General features: G+C 50.3%; 2 protein-coding genes across 5 annotated transcripts; both read right to left on the bottom strand.

The window, feature by feature from the left end:
- Positions 1-207: 207 nt before the first annotated feature.
- Positions 208-11,415, bottom strand: LOC148398291 (C-type mannose receptor 2-like). 2 transcript variants are annotated; one of them, XM_088377185.1, is made up of 37 exons: positions 10,528-11,415; positions 8,429-8,625; positions 8,247-8,347; positions 7,990-8,102; positions 7,848-7,901; positions 7,607-7,768; positions 7,413-7,495; positions 6,989-7,082; positions 6,831-6,878; positions 6,564-6,728; positions 6,025-6,144; positions 5,842-5,958; positions 5,745-5,777; positions 5,360-5,562; positions 5,186-5,286; positions 4,950-5,065; positions 4,827-4,880; positions 4,596-4,751; positions 4,432-4,496; positions 4,220-4,322; positions 3,910-4,143; positions 3,691-3,810; positions 3,464-3,577; positions 3,281-3,388; positions 3,178-3,210; positions 2,976-3,110; positions 2,573-2,713; positions 2,313-2,444; positions 2,074-2,228; positions 1,876-2,005; positions 1,740-1,794; positions 1,601-1,667; positions 1,409-1,542; positions 1,298-1,338; positions 1,062-1,235; positions 826-971; positions 208-762 (listed from the first exon to the last, which is right to left on the bottom strand). In XM_088377185.1, the coding sequence occupies exons 1-37, from the start codon at positions 10,586-10,588 to the stop codon at positions 616-618; spliced, it is 4,212 nt and encodes a 1,403-aa protein (XP_088233311.1). In that variant the 5' UTR covers positions 10,589-11,415; the 3' UTR covers positions 208-615. The 2 variants fall into 2 exon arrangements, with proteins under 2 accessions (XP_088233311.1, XP_088233310.1); XM_088377184.1 differs by having other exon boundaries at positions 6,968-7,082; positions 10,528-11,414.
- A 938-nt stretch (positions 11,416-12,353) lies between these two features.
- Positions 12,354-23,561, bottom strand: LOC148398290 (C-type mannose receptor 2-like). Of its 3 annotated transcripts, none has more exons than XM_088377175.1 (37): positions 22,691-23,561; positions 20,578-20,774; positions 20,396-20,496; positions 20,139-20,251; positions 19,994-20,047; positions 19,753-19,914; positions 19,559-19,641; positions 19,135-19,228; positions 18,977-19,024; positions 18,710-18,874; positions 18,171-18,290; positions 17,988-18,104; positions 17,891-17,923; positions 17,506-17,708; positions 17,332-17,432; positions 17,096-17,211; positions 16,973-17,026; positions 16,742-16,897; positions 16,578-16,642; positions 16,366-16,468; positions 16,056-16,289; positions 15,837-15,956; positions 15,610-15,723; positions 15,427-15,534; positions 15,324-15,356; positions 15,122-15,256; positions 14,719-14,859; positions 14,459-14,590; positions 14,220-14,374; positions 14,022-14,151; positions 13,886-13,940; positions 13,747-13,813; positions 13,555-13,688; positions 13,444-13,484; positions 13,208-13,381; positions 12,972-13,117; positions 12,354-12,908 (listed from the first exon to the last, which is right to left on the bottom strand). In XM_088377175.1, exons 1-37 carry the CDS (start codon positions 22,749-22,751, stop codon positions 12,762-12,764), a joined length of 4,212 nt encoding a protein of 1,403 aa, XP_088233301.1. In that variant the 5' UTR covers positions 22,752-23,561; the 3' UTR covers positions 12,354-12,761. The 3 variants fall into 3 exon arrangements, with proteins under 3 accessions (XP_088233301.1, XP_088233300.1, XP_088233302.1); XM_088377174.1 differs by having other exon boundaries at positions 19,114-19,228; positions 22,691-23,560; XM_088377176.1 differs by lacking the exon at positions 15,610-15,723 and having other exon boundaries at positions 19,114-19,228; positions 22,691-23,559.
- Positions 23,562-23,839: the final 278 nt, after the last annotated feature.

Genomic DNA, 23,839 nt, shown 5'->3' with positions numbered 1-23,839 from the left:
GGATAGACCGCGAGATGGGTGATGCTACAAGCGGCCAAAATGGGTACACCCTATGTTTCTCGGTTGGCCTGCGAACGCCTTGGGATCGATTCCCCGGGATGAGCTGGACAAAAGGGGAGGAGGATGGGCGCCCGTCCTAAAGGTGCTGCCCCCAGATTTAAGTGATAGAAGATGGATGGGAAAATAAGAATGAGGTATGAACGGGAATTGTCTTTTAATTTTTTATTGTTTTTATGTATTTTTCACAACAGGATATGCATAATAAATTAAACAGAAGAATAACGCATGGTGAATTAATCATAATAGTAATAGTGAAAGAATGAAAAGAACGTATGGTAAATGAATCGGAATAATAATAATAACGCATGGTAAATTAAACAGAATAATAACGCATGGTAAATCAAACCAAAGAATAATGCATGTGAATAACTTTGAATGCATGATAAATTAAACAGAATAATATAAATGCATGGTCAATAACATGATTCATGGTCAATAGAACTTTAAATAATCAAATCAGAATATTTGTACTGAGACCACCAGCAACTTGGACTCATCGAGAGTCATTCCACACCCGGACACCATCACGGCAGGCTGCCACTCCAGATGCAAGACTCACTGAGAGTCATTCCACACCCGGACGCCATCACGGCAGGCTGCCACTCCAGATGCAAGACGCACTTTGATTGGATAACGCGCCGTGGGCATCTTACACACAAAGCTGTTGAGTCGCACGCAGGACATCTTTCTCCATTTGCCAGTCTGAAAGTCAAAATCAGATGATTTCAAACAGTTGGGCAGGTGTTGACAAATAACCGCACCCACCTGGCTCAACGTGGCCACGCAATTCTCCAACAGGCGGGCGGGATCTCCCTTAGCCCAGTTGGTGAAGGTCACCTTCTGGCGGTCCGACCACATGAATCTGCCCTTGACGACCAGGTCGTTCAGTCCGGTCCACGCGTCGCCCGTGCCTGCAGAGGACAGACAGCAACAGAGCTCTCATGCGCTTCCCAGATATCGAGTAGTTGTGACGGAAGACCGTCGGGCGTTGGCGCACGCACCAAAGTTCATGGCTTCTTGCAGCCAATCTCGCTCCGCCTCGGAGCGTATGGACACCAGTTCGGCACAGACGCTCCTGCAGGCGTGTTGAGCACCGTACCACGTCTTTTGATCATCCAAACGTTTGTAGCAGAAGCCCGCAAACTCCTCCCAGTCAGGTCCCAAGCATCTGGGCTCTGCACGCAAGATGCCGTCACATCAAGTGTGAAATGCCTTCTATTCTGGACATTCTACTCACCGTTCTCAGCAAAGGCGTAAGAAGCCGTTTTGCCACCGTATCTGCAGACAGTAAAGTGAGAATGAGCCGGGCCTCTATAAGCAGACTCGGCGGTGAGAGCTGACCACTCACGGAACTAAAGTGATCCCGTTCTCGGTGTAGATGAGGTCGGCGTTTTGTGGCGGCGCCTTCAGCAAAGTCACAGCTCCTCCGATCTCGTTCCGAATGATACCCGCGTGAATAGCGGCCGTGCAGATGTTTGAGTCCTGCACTCAGAAAACGTCTCAGACAAAGCCGCCGGAGGGTCGTTCAGTATTTACATACCTGGTTGTAGATCGATGTTCCGTAGACAATGTGGGGGGCTTTGCCGCAGCCCGGGGGGCAGAGGACCCTGCGGAAGACAACGTGGGAGTTGGGAGGGGAGGCTTCACCGCCAAGAAACGTCATGTCGGGTCTGACTCACGTCTTTGAACTGGCGAACTTGGTGAGGCTTTTGAAATTGCTGGCACAGGTGATGTCTGAGGGTCAAAAGGGAAAATCAAAGCACATTTGAAGCTGGTTTCCTCACAGCGCTCAGAGCGGCCGAGTGTTTGACTCACGAGCGGTGTCGTCAACGGCGCACCCCAAGACATCAAAGCGAAAGCCGTCATTCAATCTGTAGTCGACTGGCAGGAGGCGGACATACTGGGTGAACACAGGCGTGGCTAGTAGACGAGTCCCCAAACCAAACTAGAAACAGAGCACGTGCATGTTTGCAATGACAAGAGCATGGGTTGCCTGACCGGCCGGCTGCTTACCTGCCCGTCTGGGTGGGTATACCAAGTCTTTCCGTCAATGCTGATCTGCATCTCAAGTACGGTGTACCGTTTCCTAACGTCTGTATTACAGCTCTGGGTCACGAGGGCTGTCACCTTTTTCCTCTGACCGAGGTTCACCTGGATCCAGCTGCCGGCTGAACGAGGAAGGCATTACATTGCTTGGGACACCAAATCACACACAACTAAGGTTGACTTTTTTAACTGCTTTTTTAACTAACACTTTTCGCTCAGTAACCAGCACCCGCTGCCTCCGAGATGCGCTTTGTGAAGTTTGTCCTTGATCATAGAGGAAGAGGCTGAAAAGGCAGAGTCTGCAATGCTCCTGTCAGTTGTCAGACTGTCAAGACACACTGAGGAAAGACAAACGTTAGTTACATGGAAGGGATGCTCAGTTGACACACATTCAATGATCTGGACACCCGTCCCTTGCCGAAGCTCTTTCTGGGCACAACAGTAAGTGTCGGGATGTGAAGCCCACCTGTCTCTTCACAGCTGTAGACAATGTGCAAGTATATGGAGGAGACACCAGGGCACGAATGTGAATCCGAAAGGTAAATGGTGCAATCATGATCGTTGTCACACAGTGTCTTGTAGAAAGAGAGGTCCACCGTGCACGTCCCTGCAAGTTACAACACACCGGCACCCGTTTGACACATGGGCACTTCTGATTTTATTAAGGAATCAAGGTATTTTCAATTCATATCAATCACGTGTCAATCGCAGGGCATTTTGATAATTAAGTATCCTAAGGCGTGAGTTGCAACACTTGTGAAAACGCAGCTACAGAAATGCTAAAGCTCGCATTCCTTCAGTCTGACCAACGCGGCTCCAGAACGCCAAGCCAAAGTCAAGGTCGCCACTCATGGATCCTTTTGTCTTACCATCTGTTGCGTTGCCATTTGGACAGACGTCGCTACGCCTCCGCCCGTAGAAGGCTGACCGGATCCGGATGACTCGTTCTTCGGGACATTTCAGAGTTCCCCGATCCTCTTGGCAGACAATCTTTTTCATGTAGCCTGTGAGAGCACAACCTTGTTCTCTCTCTCTCGCTTCTATTCACAAAAAACATTTACGGCAACTTACCGTCATTTGGCGGCAGGGGTTTTGACGGTTTTCCTACAAGCGGGAACACGGATGGGGATGTCATGACACACGTGATGAGGGTCAGCGGAGCATCGCATCTCACCTTTTCCTCTTTTCTTGCACACGTAGCCAATCGTGTTGTCGCACGCGTCGACGTTCCAGTGGCCGCTGCCGGTGAGGAAGGAAAGACATTTGCCCCCATCGGTGTCACCTGGAGGGAGAACATCTGAGATCTAAGCGCCGGTCCATTTCTCCAAACTGCAGCCGACAAACATCCACGCCCGACCTGCACTGAAGTGGACGTCAAAGAAGGGGTCATCCCACTTGCCGCCGTCAAGCTCGATCGTTTCATTGGCGCCCAACGACAAAGCGGGACCGGTCTCCAGAGCCTTGAAGTAACCTAACAATATGGAGCACAATGGTCATTCAGAAATGCGCCTGGAGAGAGAACATCTGACATCTAAGCGCCGGTCCATTTCTCCAAACTGCAGCCGACAAACATCCACGCCCGACCTTCACTGAAGTGGACGTAAGAGAAGGGGGATCCGTCAGCCCACTTGCCGCCGTCAAGATCGATCGTTTCATTGGCGCCCAACCACAAAGCGGGACCGGTCTCCAGAGCCTTGAAGTAACCTAACAATATGGAGCACAATCGTCATTCGGAAATATACCTCAAGGGAGCAGAATGGCCAAAGACAGATGCCAGGCATAATCGACAAATGGCCAGCCTACCGTGTACAAAGTTCTGCTCGTGCGAGTCGGTGATGCTGAGCAGGTTCCCTTTCTGCCGCTGGCAGTCGTCTTGGGCCTCGTTCCAGGTCTTGGGCTTGCGGTTGATCAGGTAGCAGAAGTCGCTGGAGGGGTCGTCCAGCCACCAGCCGCATTTGTCAGTCCAGCCTGCGAGCGAGACGGACGGGGGCGGTGCCGGACGCCCACCTGGCAGCTGTCGAGGCCCTCCGTGCTTAGCTGCAGGGACGCGGGGCCAAATATGAGCATCGTGACACACCGTGTGTGGGAAATGAGTGTTTGGGACGTTTTGGACCTTTTTTGCAGAAGAATGGCCTGGTGGAACTCCGGGTGACATCATGGAGCTTTCCATTAGATGCCAGTCGTTTACAGTCCATGGAGCCCCACTCGCTGTAGTCCTGCATGCCAAGCCACAACGTTGTATGGTTGCAATCTATCCTCGTCACGTGACATTCTCGGTGCAACTTATTGACATGATTCATCTTTAGACTGCCATCATCAACTTACATGATATTTTCCGTTCACCCCCATCCTTTGTCCCACAAGAGGCATCATTGCTGATTGCTTGTGAGCTTGAGGAAAGGAAACAGAGTTTTTGAACCATCAGCGCCAAGCCCGTTGAATGTGATCATGGACCACCTCCGCCCTCGTCGATACGCGTTGGTGCTCACCTGCCAAAAACTGGGCCTCGCCATCTGAGTGGGCGCTGGCCAGGTGACCTCCCCACACACGGCAGAAATCTTCAGCTTCATCGCAGTCTTTTAGCATTTCCTCGTAACGATAGCAGTAATCGCCATACAGGAAGTGGCCATCGTCGCAGGAGGAAGCTGAAGCCGCAAACAACATTTTGTAGCAAACCATGAGGGGATGGTGAAAGTGCAAACAAGCGCACTGCAACTCACTTGCCACGAGAGCAGAACCCCCTTTGGGTAAACACCTCTCTTTATCCGGGCAGACTGTAAACAAAGGCCCAGTTACGTTTTTCTCCTCTCAACGGCATCATTACGTCGGATGCTCAGGCTTACAGTCCGCCGGCCGCATGCACATGTACGCCAACGAGGAAGCGCAGGAGCCAGATCTCCACTTGCCAGGCTGCCTCCAAGCCCCTTGGTTGACGTAGACGCAGGAGGCAACGTCGGTGCTGTCGAGACAAGTCGCGAGAGACCCACGACCGACAATGGGCCGAGATGGAAGATTGGGCATGTTTTCCTTCTCTCGAGTGCCCTTAACAAGGAAAGCATGCAAAGTTGAGATTTCTTACCTCCCAGGTTGATTTGAGGCCCAGTTGGTGAGTGTCAGCATCTCGCCGTCAGACCAAGTCAGGTTTCCGCCCACAAAGTCACACCAGACGTCGTCGCAATTCTGGGCCGCGAGAACAAAAAACGATCAAGGCGGTCGCTCCAAGAGTCCACGGCCGCCAGTGCGTGCGTCTCACCAGAGTGGAGAGTCCCAGCCAGAAGGGGGTCTTCTTGCCCATGGCGTCCTTCACAAAGTCTTCCTCGGCCGAGGAGGTGATGGAGACCAGGTCGCCGCCCTGCCAGACGCAGTCTCGACGGGCCCCCAGCCAACCGTTGGGGGCCTCCACCTTCTTGTAGCACCAGTCTTCGTACTCGAGCCATCCGGGATCACAGAGCTTGGCTGAGGGCACAATTTGGGGATCAGGCGGACACATTTGGCATATGACGACAAGACGGTGTGACTTGAGCGCCCCGCTGCAACTTCTTTTTGCCAAGATCAACGGAGCAGGACATTTACTGGCCGTTGCAAGTGTGTGTTGTTTGAGGCGTATACATTGCGACGCACAGTTCAAGGCGACTTACCATGGAGAGGAAACGGCGAAGGTGCCGTCACTCCTGCAAGAGCAAAGACGGACGTCAACGCGTGATGACAGCCGGTGGAGCGTCACATCTCATTTACCCTTTTTCGTTTTCTTGCACATGTAGCCTCGCATGTGGGAGCACCTGTCGGCCTTCCAGTCGCCGCTGCCGGTGAGGAAGGAAAGACAGGTTTCCCGAGAGCTGGCATCGGCGTCACCTGGGGGGAGACAAGATCTAAGCGCTCCTCCGTTCCTCCAAACGACAGACGTGCTTCCGGACCGACCTGCGCTCGAGCGGATGTAAGCGAACGGGGATCCGTCAGTCCATTTGGTGTCGTCTTCAGTGATAGAGGTGTTAGCACCCAACCACAGAGAGGGCGCGTTTGCCAGAGCCTTGACGTAACCTTTGGAGCCGAGGCAAACAACGAACGGTTGGAAACGGCTTTCAGAGAGACACTTTACTCAGCGGCTCATTGAGCTTTGTGCTCGAGCCCATACTTTGCTTGAATGTGTTTTTGCTTTCCGAAAACGAGCGGTCGTGGCCGCCAATATGTTGTCCTCAAGCCAGCACACAGAACAAACGTATTGTGAGGTTTTGTTGGGAACGTCTTGGCAGAATGCCCTTTCGGAAAATGTTCCAACTCCCGAGAGGGCCATTCGTCCGCACGCTAAATTATCCCTACAGCAAAGGTCCGTAGGATCAATCATCGAACAATCGCCTGTTTGTAACGTCTCCAATCAATCCCAATGCGGCACATTGCCCAACCGGGGAACGACAGAATTCATTCATTCATGTGTGGACAGAAAGGAATGGCCAGCCTACCGTGTACAAAGATCTGCTCGTGAAAGTCGGTGATGCTGCTCAGGTGTCCTTCCAGCCGCTGGCAGTCGTCTTGGGCCTCCTTCCAGGTCTTGGGCTGGCGGACGATCAGGTAGCAGAAGTCGTTGGTGGGGTTGTCCAGCCACCAGCCGCATTGGTCAGTCCAGTCTGCGAGCAGACAGACGGCGGCGGCGCTTGAGATTATAGAGGCGCGCGCTTGGCCCTTGGGTGACAGCAGACGGCGTGTCTACCGGACGCTCGCCCACCTACCCGGTTGGCCAACCAATGGTGGCAGCTGTTGAGGTCCTCGGCGCTTTGCTGCAGGAAAGGGCGGGGGCAAATATGAGAGCGCAGCGCATGACGGGAGAAGGGTGCAAAGTGAGTGTAGGCGTGTTTGACGTTGGGACCTTTTTGGCACACAAATGGACCTGTGAAACAGGAAGACAAATGGACTGATTTCACATCCACACTTCCATCCACCAATCCACAGTCACCATATTTGGCTCCTATCCGGTTGTAGTCCTGCGGATGACATTTTGGACAGGACTTGAGCTTGCTGCATTTGATCTGGTCAGCTTCCCACCACCATCACTCACATGACGGTGTCGCCCTTGTACCTTCTCACATTTAAGATTCACTTTGTCAGTTTCAGTTTATCGGTGGCCAAACACTATGTACATTCAAAAGACGTACATTGTGCCCTCCCTGGCACTTTCAAAAACGGTCTCCAAGATGAGCGGTCAGAAGGCCAGGACTTTTACCTGCAAGTCTTGCACGTCCTGGATCTTATGGTGCCAGGGACCTGCCAACTCAGCTCGTGCAAAACGACTTTTTCAAAGGCATGTCACTCACCAAAGCTGTTCCGTCAGTCCACTCGTAGTTGCTGTTGTTCTTCCTCTTGAGTCCCACCCAAGCCCAATTGTCATACGTGTGACCTTGAGGAAAGGAGAATAAGAGCTTCAGTCCAAGAAGAGCTTCAGCCAAATGATGCCCGTGGTCAAACTTTGCGGGACTGGACGACAAGTGCGCTTCCCCTTGAGGCTCACCCAACATGAATCGGACCTCTTCCTCAGAGTGAACGCTGGCCAGGTGGCCTCCCCGAGCGAGACAGTACCTCTCGGCTTCCTCCCAATTTAGACGATTGGACCGTGGTGTAAAATGATAGCAAAAATCGCCATACTGCATGTATCCATCGTCACAGTCGGAAGCTGAGGCCACAAAAAAAAAAAGCAACATTTTGTAGGAAACCATGACAATAGAGGCGGTGAAAAGCGTGCGACAACTCACTCGCCACTACAGCAGCACTGGCTTTGCGGGCACACGTCCGCCCAGCCGGGCATTCTGGGGGGGGGGGGGGGGGGGGGGGAAGACTTTTACAATTGCGCTTCTCTCCTTCCAAGGGCAACGCAGACGTGCAGTGCAGGCTTACTCAGCGGCCGCTCGCAAACGTACGCCAGCGAGGAAGCGCAAGAGCCAGACATCCACTTGCCAGGCTCCCAATAAGCCCAACGGTTGACGTAGGCGCAGGACGCAACCGAGGTGCTGCCGAGAGAATTCGAGTTAAGGCGAGACACACAACCAAAAATGGGCCAAACTGGAAGAATGGGCATGTTTGTTTCTCTCGAGTGACATCAACGTGTGCCCACCTGACAACGACAGCGTGCCATGTTGTGACTTCATTCTTACCTCCCAGGTTGAGCTGAGGCCCAGTTGGTGTGTGTCAGCGTCTCGCCGTCGGACCAAGTCAGGTTTCCGTCTTCAAAGCGACACCAGATGTCATCGCATTTCTGAGAAGGAAAAAACCCACAATCAAGCTCGTCGACGGAGTAGCGCTGCAGAGCCCACGGCCGATTGTGCTTGCGTCTCACCAGATTGGAGAGTCCCAGCCAAAATTGGGTCATCATGGTCTTCTTCACAAAGTCTTCCTCGGCCGAGGAAGAGATGGAGAGCAGGTCCCCGCCCTCCCAGATGCAGTGGTGACGGGCCCCCAGCCAACCGTTGGGGGCCTCCACCTTCTTGTAGCAGCTGGCGTCGTACTCGAGCCATCCGGGATCACAGCGCTTGGCTGAGGGCACAATTTGGGGATCGGGCGGGCGGACAGATCAGAGCACACTGATGGAATACTTTATGTAGTTCCACACGTGGGCGTTAGGTGGTACTATTGGGGCATCGCAACCAACTGCACATCTCGTCAGGGGAGACAACGCCCTTTGTCACCTTCTGGGTTCGAAGACCAAAAGAAACAAAAGCTTGTCTGCCCTTCATTCTCTGGTCTGTCGCCAGCAACCTGGGGCTAATTCTGTTAGCATAAAAGAAGCACTTTGTTTGTTTTGGCTTTGATTTGGATTCCGCCCCCCCCCCCCCCCCACGCCAGATTTTGGTCAAAACAAAAAGGTGCAACTCAAAATTAGTATTGAGCCCGATCTGGGGGGGGGGGGGGGGGGAGGAATGTGCGTCAGAAAATATAAAATATGCATCTGAAAAAAATAATTGAGGTGAAACCTGAAAACAGTTTCTTCAAAAAAAATTACCAAGGCGAAGCAAAACTAGTTTTACCTCGAAAAAAACTTTGCATATTCAAATCTTGGAAAGTAAATTGTGGTGATTAAAAAAAAAAAAAAAAAATTGCAGAGGCAAAGCAAAACCATTTTCAACGCGAAAACACTTTTTATATAAGTATTTTTAATTTGAATAAATTGTTTTATTTTTCAAGTTGCCACATTTGCTCGGCACGTTGGTTTGCAGACTTAAGTTGTATTTTTTCAAATACGAGTTTCGTTTCTTCAAATACAAAACATTCAACCCCAATCGACCTTCATGGTCATCACACCTCTCACCACTGGAGGGCGACAGAGCACACCGCAACTCAATGCAACGCACAACATTGCATCAATCACCCTTCTTAAATAGACCCTTCTTATCTCAAGAAGTCCGTAAAAAAAAAGTACAAAGCCAAGCCTGGCTGGACTAAGTTTCACCGTGAAAGCCTTTTGAACTGTTGGCTCAATCAGGTAAACCGAAGCCCGGCCCCTCTATTGGACCCTATAAAATTCAAATACGCCCCGCGATTCACTGGGAGATATAAAAGACACACTGAAATTAGAGTCTCCTAATAGTCCTACTGAATTTTGGAACTAAATTAAAAGAAAACATCTTTGCCAAAAATGATTGCTGATGCAACTAGATCACTTATGACAGAAACATTACAACGAACAGTAACTGTGTAAAAAGCTTCTTTTCGTGTGCGTGCGTGCGTGCGTGCGTGCGTGTGATGAGAAAATCGACATATTTCTGCACAATAAGTTAGCGATATTGTTATGAAGTCTGCAACAGCCGTCAATGGTTTGCTCGCAGTACTTTATATTAAGTACTATGCTAACAACTAAGAGCCACTAAAAGCCGTCACTTGGCTAATAGTAACAAGACGATGATCATCAAGTAAGAGAACAGGATCCCACATAAATAAAAATAACGATTGAAAGCCCACGTTCACCTCTAAATGATTAGAAACTATGAATAACATGCCAAAGGCTCGATGACGTTTGAACAAGAAATCTACTCCGCCGCATGCACTGCAAAATTGACAACGGGATAAAGTCATTGCGCTTATCTCGTCCCGTTCCACTTTCAAGCGGCAGTTTACGTCACCGAGCTCCATAAGCACACTTCAACATGTTACTTTTGTTACCACAAATAAGAACAAAGGTTCTAAGTTGTATACAGCAACAACATGGTGGTTCTTTTTTTTTTTTTGGTGCTCCGAGTCTCCGAATAATCAGCGTTCTAAAATGTTCACAAGAGTCTTTGTAATTCACCCGTGTGATATTGCAATAAAGTCGTTCATCTCGGGCACCGGAACGGAATATAAGCAGATGCAGTTATGATAACTCAGTACCCGCCGACAGCGGTATTGTTTTAGCAACGAACTCTTCACTTTTTTATATTGACGAAAGATAAGATTGCTTACCTGAAGCGCAGCTCCAAAATATGCTCATTGTGAGAAGAGACCATTTGAGTCCCCTCCACATGTTTAAAGGGGGGGGGGGGGGAAGATAATCCGCCTCACTGAAAGTCTCAGCTGGAGGAGAGGAAATGATGGACGTCCAGTCAGCCTGCGACAAGCCCGAAGCAGGCCGCTCCCTCAGATACGTCACGTGGTGGTCGGTGGATTCCAATTTGTGATCAAGACGAGAATGCAAAACATTTTACATTCAAGCCTCTCAGAATTAGTGTTGATTTTCAGGGAGCACAAAAGTTTGCCACATCATCTTGTGGCTCACTTTTTTTCTTTTTTTTTTTTTACCAAGGCATGCTTGGCTTTCCCCCACGACAGTTTCAAAGTCACCCTCCAATATGGCAGAAAGGCTTCATGCACACGCGGCGTCCTGTGCTGCTTTTATGTTTTTTTTTTTGCCAAGAGTCGAAGCGGAAAAACATTGTGGTCCGACAGCTTCAAGGCTTCTTCCACAACGATACATTTGTTTAAGGAGCACAAAGACAGATAGTTGTTCACGGGCCAAACTGATAATGACGAATACAAAGTATCCACTTAGGTGGTTTGCCCGCCGCGGTCGCCGTTTACAGGAGCGACACTGGTGAACAACACAAGAAAATACGCATTTAAATTTTTGGTGCATAATAAAATTAGCAAACCGTTGCAAGCGTTAAACTCCACCGACATCATCTTCCTCTTCAGCCATACTACTTGTGTAAATGAACACACCGAATCGCCCGATACGAAGACGGTCCACCGCGACGACCCCGCCCTGCACCGGTGGGAGAACGTGGGAAAGATGCCGGGGCCCAACAACAACCTGCGAGCATCTGTGCTTCTTTTGCCGCCATGCACATGTGCGCGTGTAGAAAGGATATGTTGCTCTCATTGCTCCGAGAGTGCTTCGAATGCAACATCTAGATTTTCAATGTGCTGCGAAGATTTTGTGAGCTGTTGAGTGCAGATTCTTTGGGTGGAATTTTTGATTTGACGGTTTTTATTGCCCCAGAAAATAGATGTCACCCTAATTCAAGTGCAAACTTACTTGATGCATGGGAAATAAAACAGAAGAACGCACGGTAGATTTATCCTGTTATGACACATTAAATCAAACAGAATGTGCTGAGCGTCTACTTTTCCACCAGCGAATCATCAGACTTGGTTGTCTTAAATGCCGATTTATTGACGAATGCCCTCAAACCATTGCCCTCTTAAGACCATCGTAAAACTGAAATACAAAAGAAAGAAAAAACCGCGTGAAACGATCGTTAGCTTGTAGCATGTTGGCTAACGTCACTTCGACACGTAAATAAAATGAACATACAATCGTCTCGTGCTGAGTAAAACACTTACACCAAGCATCCACAGGAGGGCGGGCTTAACCATTAAATAGAAAATGACGTTTCAACACGAACCAAAGAGGGCAGAACAAGAACACATCAGAAAATCAAATGAATGACAATTATACCATCCGTCCGTCCCTACCGCTTGTCCGCACAGGCATCGCGGACATGTCGGAGCCTATCCCAGCTGTCATCGGGCAGTAGGCGAGTAGAGTTCAAGCATCTTGCGGTCTTGTTCACGAGCAAGGGCAGGATAGACCGCGAGATGGGTGATGCTACAAGCGGCCAAAATGGGTACACCCTGTCTCTCGGTTGGCCTGCGAACGCCTTGGGATCGATTCCCCGGGATGAGCTGGACAAAAGGGGAGGAGGATGGGCGCCCGTCCTAAAGGTGCTGCCCCCAGATTTAAGTGATAGAAGATGGATGGGAAAATAAGAATGAGGTATGAACGGGAATTGTCTTTTAATTTTTTATTGTTTTTATGTATTTTTCACAACAGGATATGCATAATAAATTAAACAGAAGAATAACGCATGGTGAATTAATCATAATAGTAATAGTGAAAGAATGAAAAGAACGTATGGTAAATGAATCGGAATAATAATAATAACGCATGTTAAATTAAACAGAATAATAACGCATGGTAAATCAAACCAAAGAATAATGCATGTGAATAACTTTGAATGCATGATAAATTAAACAGAATAATATAAATGCATGGTCAATAACATGATTCATGGTCAATAGAACTTTAAATAATCAAATCAGAATATTTGTACTGAGACCACCAGCAACTTGGACTCATCGAGAGTCATTCCACACCCGGACACCATCACGGCAGGCTGCCACTCCAGATGCAAGACTCACTGAGAGTCATTCCACACCCGGACGCCATCACGGCAGGCTGCCACTCCAGATGCAAGACGCACTTTGATTGGATAACGCGCCGTGGGCATCTTACACACAAAGCTGTTGAGTCGCACGCAGGACATCTTTCTCCATTTGCCAGTCTGAAAGTCAAAATCAGATGATTTCAAACAGTTGGGCAGGTGTTGACAAATAACCGCACCCACCTGGCTCAACGTGGCCACGCAATTCTCCAACAGGCGGGCGGGATCTCCCTTAGCCCAGTTGGTGAAGGTCACCTTCTGGCGGTCCGACCACATGAATCTGCCCTTGACGACCAGGTCGTTCAGTCCGGTCCACGCGTCGCCCGTGCCTGCAGAGGACAGACAGCAACAGAGCTCTCATGCGCTTCCCAGATATCGAGTAGTTGTGACGGAAGACCGTCGGGCGTTGGCGCACGCACCAAAGTTCATGGCTTCTTGCAGCCAATCTCGCTCCGCCTCGGAGCGTATGGACACCAGTTCGGCACAGACGCTCCTGCAGGCGTGTTGAGCACCGTACCACGTCTTTTGATCATCCAAACGTTTGTAGCAGAAGCCCGCAAACTCCTCCCAGTCAGGTCCCAAGCATCTGGGCTCTGCACGCAAGATGCCGTCACATCAAGTGTGAAATGACTTCTATTCTGGACATTCTACTCACCGTTCTCAGCAAAGGCGTAAGAAGCCGTTTTGCCACCGTATCTGCAGACAGTAAAGTGAGAATGAGCCGGGCCTCTATAAGCAGACTCGGCGGTGAGAGCTGACCACTCACGGAACTAAAGTGATCCCGTTCTCGGTGTAGATGAGGTCGGCGTTTTGTGGCGGCGCCTTCAGCAAAGTCACAGCTCCTCCGATCTCGTTCCGAATGATACCCGCGTGAATAGCGGCCGTGCAGATGTTTGAGTCCTGCACTCAGAAAACGTCTCAGACAAAGCCGCCGGAGGGTCGTTCAGTATTTACATACCTGGTTGTAGATCGATGTTCCGTAGACAATGTGGGGGGCTTTGCCGCAGCCCGGGGGGCAGAGGACCCTGCGGAAGACAACGTGGGAGTTGGGAGGGGAGGCTTCACCGCCAAGAAACGTCATGTCGGGTCTGACTCACGTCTTTGAACTGGCGAACTTGGTGAGGCTTTTGAAATTGCTGGCACAGGTGATGTCTGAGGGTCAAAAGGGAAAATCAAAGCACATTTGAAGCTGGTTTCCTCACAGCGCTCAGAGCGGCCGAGTGTTTGACTCACGAGCGGTGTCGTCAACGGCGCACCCCAAGACATCAAAGCGAAAGCCGTCATTCAATCTGTAGTCGACTGGCAGGAGGCGGACATACTGGGTGAACACAGGCGTGGCTAGTAGACGAGTCCCCAAACCAAACTAGAAACAGAGCACGTGCATGTTTGCAATGACAAGAGCATGGGTTGCCTGACCGGCCGGCTGCTTACCTGCCCGTCTGGGTGGGTATACCAAGTCTTTCCGTCAATGCTGATCTGCATCTCAAACTCGGCGGACCGTTTCGTAACGCCTGTATTACAGCCCTGGGTCACGAGGGCTGTCACCTTTTTCCTCTGACCGAGGTTCACCTGGATCCAGCTGCCGGCTGAACGAGGAAGGCATTACATTGCATGGGACACCAAATTACACACAAATAAGGTCGGCTTTTTTAACTGCTTTTTTAACTAACACTTTTCGCTCAGTAACCAGCACCCGCTGCCTCCGAGATGCGCTTTGTGAAGTTTGTCCTTGATCATAGAGGAAGAGGCTGAAAAGGCAGAGTCTGCGATGCTCCTGTCAGTTGTCAGACTGTCAAGACACACTGAGGAAAGACAAACGTTAGTTACATGGAAGGGATGCTCAGTTGACACACATTCAATGATCTGGACACCCGTCCCTTGCCGAAGCTCTTTCTGGGCACAACAGTAAGTGTCGGGATGTGAAGCCCACCTGTCTCTTCACAGCTGTAGACAATGTGCAAGTATATGGAGGAGACACCAGGGCACGAATGTGAATCCGAAAGGTAAATGGTGCAATCATGATCGTTGTCACACAGTGTCTTGTAGAAAGAGAGGTCCACCGTGCACGTCCCTGCAAGTTACAACACACCGGCACCCGTTTGACACATGGGCACTTCTGATTTTATTAAGGAATCAAGGTATTTTCAATTCATATCAATCACGTGTCAATCGCAGGGCATTTTGATAATTAAGTATCCTAAGGCGTGAGTTGCAACACTTGTGAAAACGCAGCTACAGAAATGCTAAAGCTCGCATTCCTTCAGTCTGACCAACGCGGCTCCAGAACGCCAAGCCAAAGTCAAGGTCGCCACTCATGGATCCTTTTGTCTTACCATCTGTTGCGTTGCCATTTGGACAGACGTCGCTACGCCTCCGCCCGTAGAAGGCTGACCGGATCCGGATGACTCGTTCTTCGGGACATTTCAGAGTTCCCCGATCCTCTTGGCAGACAATCTTTTTCATGTAGCCTGTGAGAGCACAACCTTGTTCTCTCTCTCTCGCTTCTATTCACAAAAAACATTTACGGCAACTTACCGTCATTTGGCGGCAGGGGTTTTGACGGTTTTCCTACAAGCGGGAACACGGATGGGGATGTCATGACACACGTGATGAGGGTCAGCGGAGCATCGCATCTCACCTTTTCCTCTTTTCTTGCACACGTAGCCAATCGTGTTGTCGCACGCGTCGACGTTCCAGTGGCCGCTGCCGGTGAGGAAGGAAAGACATTTGCCCCCATCGGTGTCACCTGGAGGGAGAACATCTGAGATCTAAGCGCCGGTCCATTTCTCCAAACTGCAGCCGACAAACATCCACGCCCGACCTGCACTGAAGTGGACGTCAAAGAAGGGGTCATCCCACTTGCCGCCGTCAAGCTCGATCGTTTCATTGGCGCCCAACGACAAAGCGGGACCGGTCTCCAGAGCCTTGAAGTAACCTAACAATATGGAGCACAATGGTCATTCAGAAATGCGCCTGGAGAGAGAACATCTGACATCTAAGCGCCGGTCCATTTCTCCAAACTGCAGCCGACAAACATCCACGCCCGACCTTCACTGAAGTGGACGTAAGAGAAGGGGGATCCGTCAGCCCACTTGCCGCCGTCAAGATCGATCGTTTCATTGGCGCCCAACCACAAAGCGGGACCGGTCTCCAGAGCCTTGAAGTAACCTAACAATATGGAGCACAATCGTCATTCGGAAATATACCTCAAGGGAGCAGAATGGCCAAAGACAGATGCCAGGCATAATCGACAAATGGCCAGCCTACCGTGTACAAAGTTCTGCTCGTGCGAGTCGGTGATGCTGAGCAGGTTCCCTTTCTGCCGCTGGCAGTCGTCTTGGGCCTCGTTCCAGGTCTTGGGCTTGCGGTTGATCAGGTAGCAGAAGTCGCTGGAGGGGTCGTCCAGCCACCAGCCGCATTTGTCAGTCCAGCCTGCGAGCGAGACGGACGGGGGCGGTGCCGGACGCCCACCTGGCAGCTGTCGAGGCCCTCCGTGCTTAGCTGCAGGGACGCGGGGCCAAATATGAGCATCGTGACACACCGTGTGTGGGAAATGAGTGTTTGGGACGTTTTGGACCTTTTTTGCAGAAGAATGGCCTGGTGGAACTCCGGGTGACATCATGGAGCTTTCCATTAGATGCCAGTCGTTTACAGTCCATGGAGCCCCACTCGCTGTAGTCCTGCATGCCAAGCCACAACGTTGTATGGTTGCAATCTATCCTCGTCACGTGACATTCTCGGTGCAACTTATTGACATGATTCATCTTTAGACTGCCATCATCAACTTACATGATATTTTCCGTTCACCCCCATCCTTTGTCCCACAAGAGGCATCATTGCTGATTGCTTGTGAGCTTGAGGAAAGGAAACAGAGTTTTTGAACCATCAGCGCCAAGCCCGTTGAATGTGATCATGGACCACCTCCGCCCTCGTCGATACGCGTTGGTGCTCACCTGCCAAAAACTGGGCCTCGCCATCTGAGTGGGCGCTGGCCAGGTGACCTCCCCACACACGGCAGAAATCTTCAGCTTCATCGCAGTCTTTTAGCATTTCCTCGTAACGATAGCAGTAATCGCCATACAGGAAGTGGCCATCGTCGCAGGAGGAAGCTGAAGCCGCAAACAACATTTTGTAGCAAACCATGAGGGGATGGTGAAAGTGCAAACAAGCGCACTGCAACTCACTTGCCACGAGAGCAGAACCCCCTTTGGGTAAACACCTCTCTTTATCCGGGCAGACTGTAAACAAAGGCCCAGTTACGTTTTTCTCCTCTCAACGGCATCATTACGTCGGATGCTCAGGCTTACAGTCCGCCGGCCGCATGCACATGTACGCCAACGAGGAAGCGCAGGAGCCAGATCTCCACTTGCCAGGCTGCCTCCAAGCCCCTTGGTTGACGTAGACGCAGGAGGCAACGTCGGTGCTGTCGAGACAAGTCGCGAGAGACCCACGACCGACAATGGGCCGAGATGGAAGATTGGGCATGTTTTCCTTCTCTCGAGTGCCCTTAACAAGGAAAGCATGCAAAGTTGAGATTTCTTACCTCCCAGGTTGATTTGAGGCCCAGTTGGTGAGTGTCAGCATCTCGCCGTCAGACCAAGTCAGGTTTCCGCCCACAAAGTCACACCAGACGTCGTCGCAATTCTGGGCCGCGAGAACAAAAAACGATCAAGGCGGTCGCTCCAAGAGTCCACGGCCGCCAGTGCGTGCGTCTCACCAGAGTGGAGAGTCCCAGCCAGAAGGGGGTCTTCTTGCCCATGGCGTCCTTCACAAAGTCTTCCTCGGCCGAGGAGGTGATGGAGACCAGGTCGCCGCCCTGCCAGACGCAGTCTCGACGGGCCCCCAGCCAACCGTTGGGGGCCTCCACCTTCTTGTAGCACCAGTCTTCGTACTCGAGCCATCCGGGATCACAGAGCTTGGCTGAGGGCACAATTTGGGGATCAGGCGGACACATTTGGCATATGACGACAAGACGGTGTGACTTGAGCGCCCCGCTGCAACTTCTTTTTGCCAAGATCAACGGAGCAGGACATTTACTGGCCGTTGCAAGTGTGTGTTGTTTGAGGCGTATACATTGCGACGCACAGTTCAAGGCGACTTACCATGGAGAGGAAACGGCGAAGGTGCCGTCACTCCTGCAAGAGCAAAGACGGACGTCAACGCGTGATGACAGCCGGTGGAGCGTCACATCTCATTTACCCTTTTTCGTTTTCTTGCACATGTAGCCTCGCATGTGGGAGCACCTGTCGGCCTTCCAGTCGCCGCTGCCGGTGAGGAAGGAAAGACAGGTTTCCCGAGAGCTGGCATCGGCGTCACCTGGGGGGAGACAAGATCTAAGCGCTCCTCCGTTCCTCCAAACGACAGACGTGCTTCCGGACCGACCTGCGCTCGAGCGGATGTAAGCGAACGGGGATCCGTCAGTCCATTTGGTGTCGTCTTCAGTGATAGAGGTGTTAGCACCCAACCACAGAGAGGGCGCGTTTGCCAGAGCCTTGACGTAACCTTTGGAGCCGAGGCAAACAACGAACGGTTGGAAACGGCTTTCAGAGAGACACTTTACTCAGCGGCTCATTGAGCTTTGTGCTCGAGCCCATACTTTGCTTGAATGTGTTTTTGCTTTCCGAAAACGAGCGGTCGTGGCCGCCAATATGTTGTCCTCAAGCCAGCACACAGAACAAACGTATTGTGAGGTTTTGTTGGGAACGTCTTGGCAGAATGCCCTTTCGGAAAATGTTCCAACTCCCGAGAGGGCCATTCGTCCGCACGCTAAATTATCCCTACAGCAAAGGTCCGTAGGATCAATCATCGAACAATCGCCTGTTTGTAACGTCTCCAATCAATCCCAATGCGGCACATTGCCCAACCGGGGAACGACAGAATTCATTCATTCATGTGTGGACAGAAAGGAATGGCCAGCCTACCGTGTACAAAGATCTGCTCGTGAAAGTCGGTGATGCTGCTCAGGTGTCCTTCCAGCCGCTGGCAGTCGTCTTGGGCCTCCTTCCAGGTCTTGGGCTGGCGGACGATCAGGTAGCAGAAGTCGTTGGTGGGGTTGTCCAGCCACCAGCCGCATTGGTCAGTCCAGTCTGCGAGCAGACAGACGGCGGCGGCGCTTGAGATTATAGAGGCGCGCGCTTGGCCCTTGGGTGACAGCAGACGGCGTGTCTACCGGACGCTCGCCCACCTACCCGGTTGGCCAACCAATGGTGGCAGCTGTTGAGGTCCTCGGCGCTTTGCTGCAGGAAAGGGCGGGGGCAAATATGAGAGCGCAGCGCATGACGGGAGAAGGGTGCAAAGTGAGTGTAGGCGTGTTTGACGTTGGGACCTTTTTGGCACACAAATGGACCTGTGAAACAGGAAGACAAATGGACTGATTTCACATCCACACTTCCATCCACCAATCCACAGTCACCATATTTGGCTCCTATCCGGTTGTAGTCCTGCGGATGACATTTTGGACAGGACTTGAGCTTGCTGCATTTGATCTGGTCAGCTTCCCACCACCATCACTCACATGACGGTGTCGCCCTTGTACCTTCTCACATTTAAGATTCACTTTGTCAGTTTCAGTTTATCGGTGGCCAAACACTATGTACATTCAAAAGACGTACATTGTGCCCTCCCTGGCACTTTCAAAAACGGTCTCCAAGATGAGCGGTCAGAAGGCCAGGACTTTTACCTGCAAGTCTTGCACGTCCTGGATCTTATGGTGCCAGGGACCTGCCAACTCAGCTCGTGCAAAACGACTTTTTCAAAGGCATGTCACTCACCAAAGCTGTTCCGTCAGTCCACTCGTAGTTGCTGTTGTTCTTCCTCTTGAGTCCCACCCAAGCCCAATTGTCATACGTGTGACCTTGAGGAAAGGAGAATAAGAGCTTCAGTCCAAGAAGAGCTTCAGCCAAATGATGCCCGTGGTCAAACTTTGCGGGACTGGACGACAAGTGCGCTTCCCCTTGAGGCTCACCCAACATGAATCGGACCTCTTCCTCAGAGTGAACGCTGGCCAGGTGGCCTCCCCGAGCGAGACAGTACCTCTCGGCTTCCTCCCAATTTAGACGATTGGACCGTGGTGTAAAATGATAGCAAAAATCGCCATACTGCATGTATCCATCGTCACAGTCGGAAGCTGAGGCCACAAAAAAAAAAAGCAACATTTTGTAGGAAACCATGACAATAGAGGCGGTGAAAAGCGTGCGACAACTCACTCGCCACTACAGCAGCACTGGCTTTGCGGGCACACGTCCGCCCAGCCGGGCATTCTGGGGGGGGGGGGGGGGGGGGGGGGGGAAGACTTTTACAATTGCGCTTCTCTCCTTCCAAGGGCAACGCAGACGTGCAGTGCAGGCTTACTCAGCGGCCGCTCGCAAACGTACGCCAGCGAGGAAGCGCAAGAGCCAGACATCCACTTGCCAGGCTCCCAATAAGCCCAACGGTTGACGTAGGCGCAGGACGCAACCGAGGTGCTGCCGAGAGAATTCGAGTTAAGGCGAGACACACAACCAAAAATGGGCCAAACTGGAAGAATGGGCATGTTTGTTTCTCTCGAGTGACATCAACGTGTGCCCACCTGACAACGACAGCGTGCCATGTTGTGACTTCATTCTTACCTCCCAGGTTGAGCTGAGGCCCAGTTGGTGTGTGTCAGCGTCTCGCCGTCGGACCAAGTCAGGTTTCCGTCTTCAAAGCGACACCAGATGTCATCGCATTTCTGAGAAGGAAAAAACCCACAATCAAGCTCGTCGACGGAGTAGCGCTGCAGAGCCCACGGCCGATTGTGCTTGCGTCTCACCAGATTGGAGAGTCCCAGCCAAAATTGGGTCATCATGGTCTTCTTCACAAAGTCTTCCTCGGCCGAGGAAGAGATGGAGAGCAGGTCCCCGCCCTCCCAGATGCAGTGGTGACGGGCCCCCAGCCAACCGTTGGGGGCCTCCACCTTCTTGTAGCAGCTGGCGTCGTACTCGAGCCATCCGGGATCACAGCGCTTGGCTGAGGGCACAATTTGGGGATCGGGCGGGCGGACAGATCAGAGCACACTGATGGAATACTTTATGTAGTTCCACACGTGGGCGTTAGGTGGTACTATTGGGGCATCGCAACCAACTGCACATCTCGTCAGGGGAGACAACGCCCTTTGTCACCTTCTGGGTTCGAAGACCAAAAGAAACAAAAGCTTGTCTGCCCTTCATTCTCTGGTCTGTCGCCAGCAACCTGGGGCTAATTCTGTTAGCATAAAAGAAGCACTTTGTTTGTTTTGGCTTTGATTTGGATTCCGCCCCCCCCCCCCCCCCCACGCCAGATTTTGGTCAAAACAAAAAGGTGCAACTCAAAATTAGTATTGAGCCCGATCTGGGGGGGGGGGGGGGGGAGGCGGGGGGGGGGGGAATGTGCGTCAGAAAATATAAAATATGCATCTGAAAAAAATAATTGAGGTGAAACCTGAAAACAGTTTCTTCAAAAAAAATTACCAAGGCGAAGCAAAACTAGTTTTACCTCGAAAAAAACTTTGCATATTCAAATCTTGGAAAGTAAATTGTGGTGATTAAAAAAAAAAAAAAAAAATTGCAGAGGCAAAGCAAAACCATTTTCAACGCGAAAACACTTTTTATATAAGTATTTTTAATTTGAATAAATTGTTTTATTTTTCAAGTTGCCACATTTGCTCGGCACGTTGGTTTGCAGACTTAAGTTGTATTTTTTCAAATACGAGTTTCGTTTCTTCAAATACAAAACATTCAACCCCAATCGACCTTCATGGTCATCACACCTCTCACCACTGGAGGGCGACAGAGCACACCGCAACTCAATGCAACGCACAACATTGCATCAATCACCCTTCTTAAATAGACCCTTCTTATCTCAAGAAGTCCGTAAAAAAAAAGTACAAAGCCAAGCCTGGCTGGACTAAGTTTCACCGTGAAAGCCTTTTGAACTGTTGGCTCAATCAGGTAAACCGAAGCCCGGCCCCTCTATTGGACCCTATAAAATTCAAATACGCCCCGCGATTCACTGGGAGATATAAAAGACACACTGAAATTAGAGTCTCCTAATAGTCCTACTGAATTTTGGAACTAAATTAAAAGAAAACATCTTTGCCAAAAATGATTGCTGATGCAACTAGATCACTTATGACAGAAACATTACAACGAACAGTAACTGTGTAAAAAGCTTCTTTTCGTGTGCGTGCGTGCGTGCGTGCGTGCGTGTGATGAGAAAATCGACATATTTCTGCACAATAAGTTAGCGATATTGTTATGAAGTCTGCAACAGCCGTCAATGGTTTGCTCGCAGTACTTTATATTAAGTACTATGCTAACAACTAAGAGCCACTAAAAGCCGTCACCTGGCTAATAGTAACAAGACGATGATCATCAAGTAAGAGAACAGGATCCCACATAAATAAAAATAACGATTGAAAGCCCACGTTCACCTCTAAATGATTAGAAACTATGAATAACATGCCAAAGGCTCGATGACGTTTGAACAAGAAATCTACTCCGCCGCATGCACTGCAAAATTGACAACGGGATAAAGTCATTGCGCTTATCTCGTCCCGTTCCACTTTCAAGCGGCAGTTTACGTCACCGAGCTCCATAAGCACACTTCAACATGTTACTTTTGTTACCACAAATAAGAACAAAGGTTCTAAGTTGTATACAGCAACAACATGGTGGTTCTTTTTTTTTTTTTTGGTGCTCCGAGTCTCCGAATAATCAGCGTTCTAAAATGTTCACAAGAGTCTTTGTAATTCACCCGTGTGATATTGCAATAAAGTCGTTCATCTCGGGCACCGGAACGGAATATAAGCAGATGCAGTTATGATAACTCAGTACCCGCCGACAGCGGTATTGTTTTAGCAACGAACTCTTCACTTTTTTATATTGACGAAAGATAAGATTGCTTACCTGAAGCGCAGCTCCAAAATATGCTCATTGTGAGAAGAGACCATTTGAGTCCCCTCCACATGTTTAAAGGGGGGGGGGGGGAAGATAATCCGCCTCACTGAAAGTCTCAGCTGGAGGAGAGGAAATGATGGACGTCCAGTCAGCCTGCGACAAGCCCGAAGCAGGCCGCTCCCTCAGATACGTCACGTGGTGGTCGGTGGATTCCAATTTGTGATCAAGACGAGAATGCAAAACATTTTACATTCAAGCCTCTCAGAATTAGTGTTGATTTTCAGGGAGCACAAAAGTTTGCCACATCATCTTGTGGCTCACTTTTTTCTTTTTTTTTTTTTACCAAGGCATGCTTGGCTTTCCCCCACGACAGTTTCAAAGTCACCCTCCAATATGGCAGAAAGGCTTCATGCACACGCGGCGTCCTGTGCTGCTTTTATGTTTTTTTTTTTGCCAAGAGTCGAAGCGGAAAAACATTGTGGTCCGACAGCTTCAAGGCTTCTTCCACAACGATACATTTGTTTAAGGAGCACAAAGACAGATAGTTGTTCACGGGCCAAACTGATAATGACGAATACAAAGTATCCACTTAGGTGGTTTGCCCGCCGCGGTCGCCGTTTACAGGAGCGACACTGGTGAACAACACAAGAAAATACGCATTTCAACTTTTGGTGCATAATAAAATTAGCAAACCGTTGCAAGCGTTAAACTCCACCGACATCATCTTCCTCTTCAGCCATACTACTTGTGTAAATGAACACACCGAATCGCCCGATACGAAGACGGTCCACCGCGACGACCCCGCCCTGCACCGGTGGGAGAACGTGGGAAAGATGCCGGGGCCCAACAACAACCTGCGAGCATCTGTGCTTCTTTTGCCGCCATGCACATGTGCGCGTGTAGAAAGGATATGTTGCTCTCATTGCTCCGAGAGTGCTTCGAATGCAACATCTAGATTTTCAATGTGCTGCGAAGATTTTGTGAGCTGTTGAGTGCAGATTCTTTGGGTGGGATTTTTGATTTGACGGTTTTTATTGCCCCAGAAAATAGATGTCACCCTAATTCAAGTGCAAACTTACTTGATGCATGGGAAATAAAACAGAAGAACGCACGGTAGATTTATCATGTTATGACACATTAAATCAAACAGAATGTGCT

This window comes from Syngnathus floridae, chromosome 5 (genome assembly GCF_059516105.1).
Source record: "Syngnathus floridae isolate MCC-2025c chromosome 5, RoL_Sflo_1.0, whole genome shotgun sequence".
NCBI lineage: Eukaryota > Metazoa > Chordata > Actinopteri > Syngnathiformes > Syngnathidae > Syngnathus > Syngnathus floridae.
This window is presented reverse-complemented; position numbering and strand designations above follow the sequence as displayed.

Excerpts from the sequence above, each read along its gene's own strand:
- LOC148398291 (XM_088377184.1), bottom strand. The coding sequence starts at position 10,588 with ATGTGGAGGGGACTCAAATGGTCTCTTCTCACAATGAGCATATTTTGG. Across the intron at positions 5,959-6,024 it reads TTACATCCGCTCGAGCGCAG|GTGACGCCGATGCCAGCTCT; the intron begins GTCGGTCCGGAA and ends GTCTCCCCCCAG. Across the intron at positions 1,339-1,408 it reads AACGGGATCACTTTAGTTCC|ATACGGTGGCAAAACGGCTT; the intron begins GTGAGTGGTCAG and ends TACTGTCTGCAG.
- LOC148398290 (XM_088377174.1), bottom strand. The coding sequence starts at position 22,751 with ATGTGGAGGGGACTCAAATGGTCTCTTCTCACAATGAGCATATTTTGG. Across the intron at positions 14,860-15,121 it reads AAATGGCAACGCAACAGATG|GGACGTGCACGGTGGACCTC; the intron begins GTAAGACAAAAG and ends TGTAACTTGCAG. Across the intron at positions 14,375-14,458 it reads CTGGTTACTGAGCGAAAAGT|CCGGCAGCTGGATCCAGGTG; the intron begins GTTAGTTAAAAA and ends TTCCTCGTTCAG.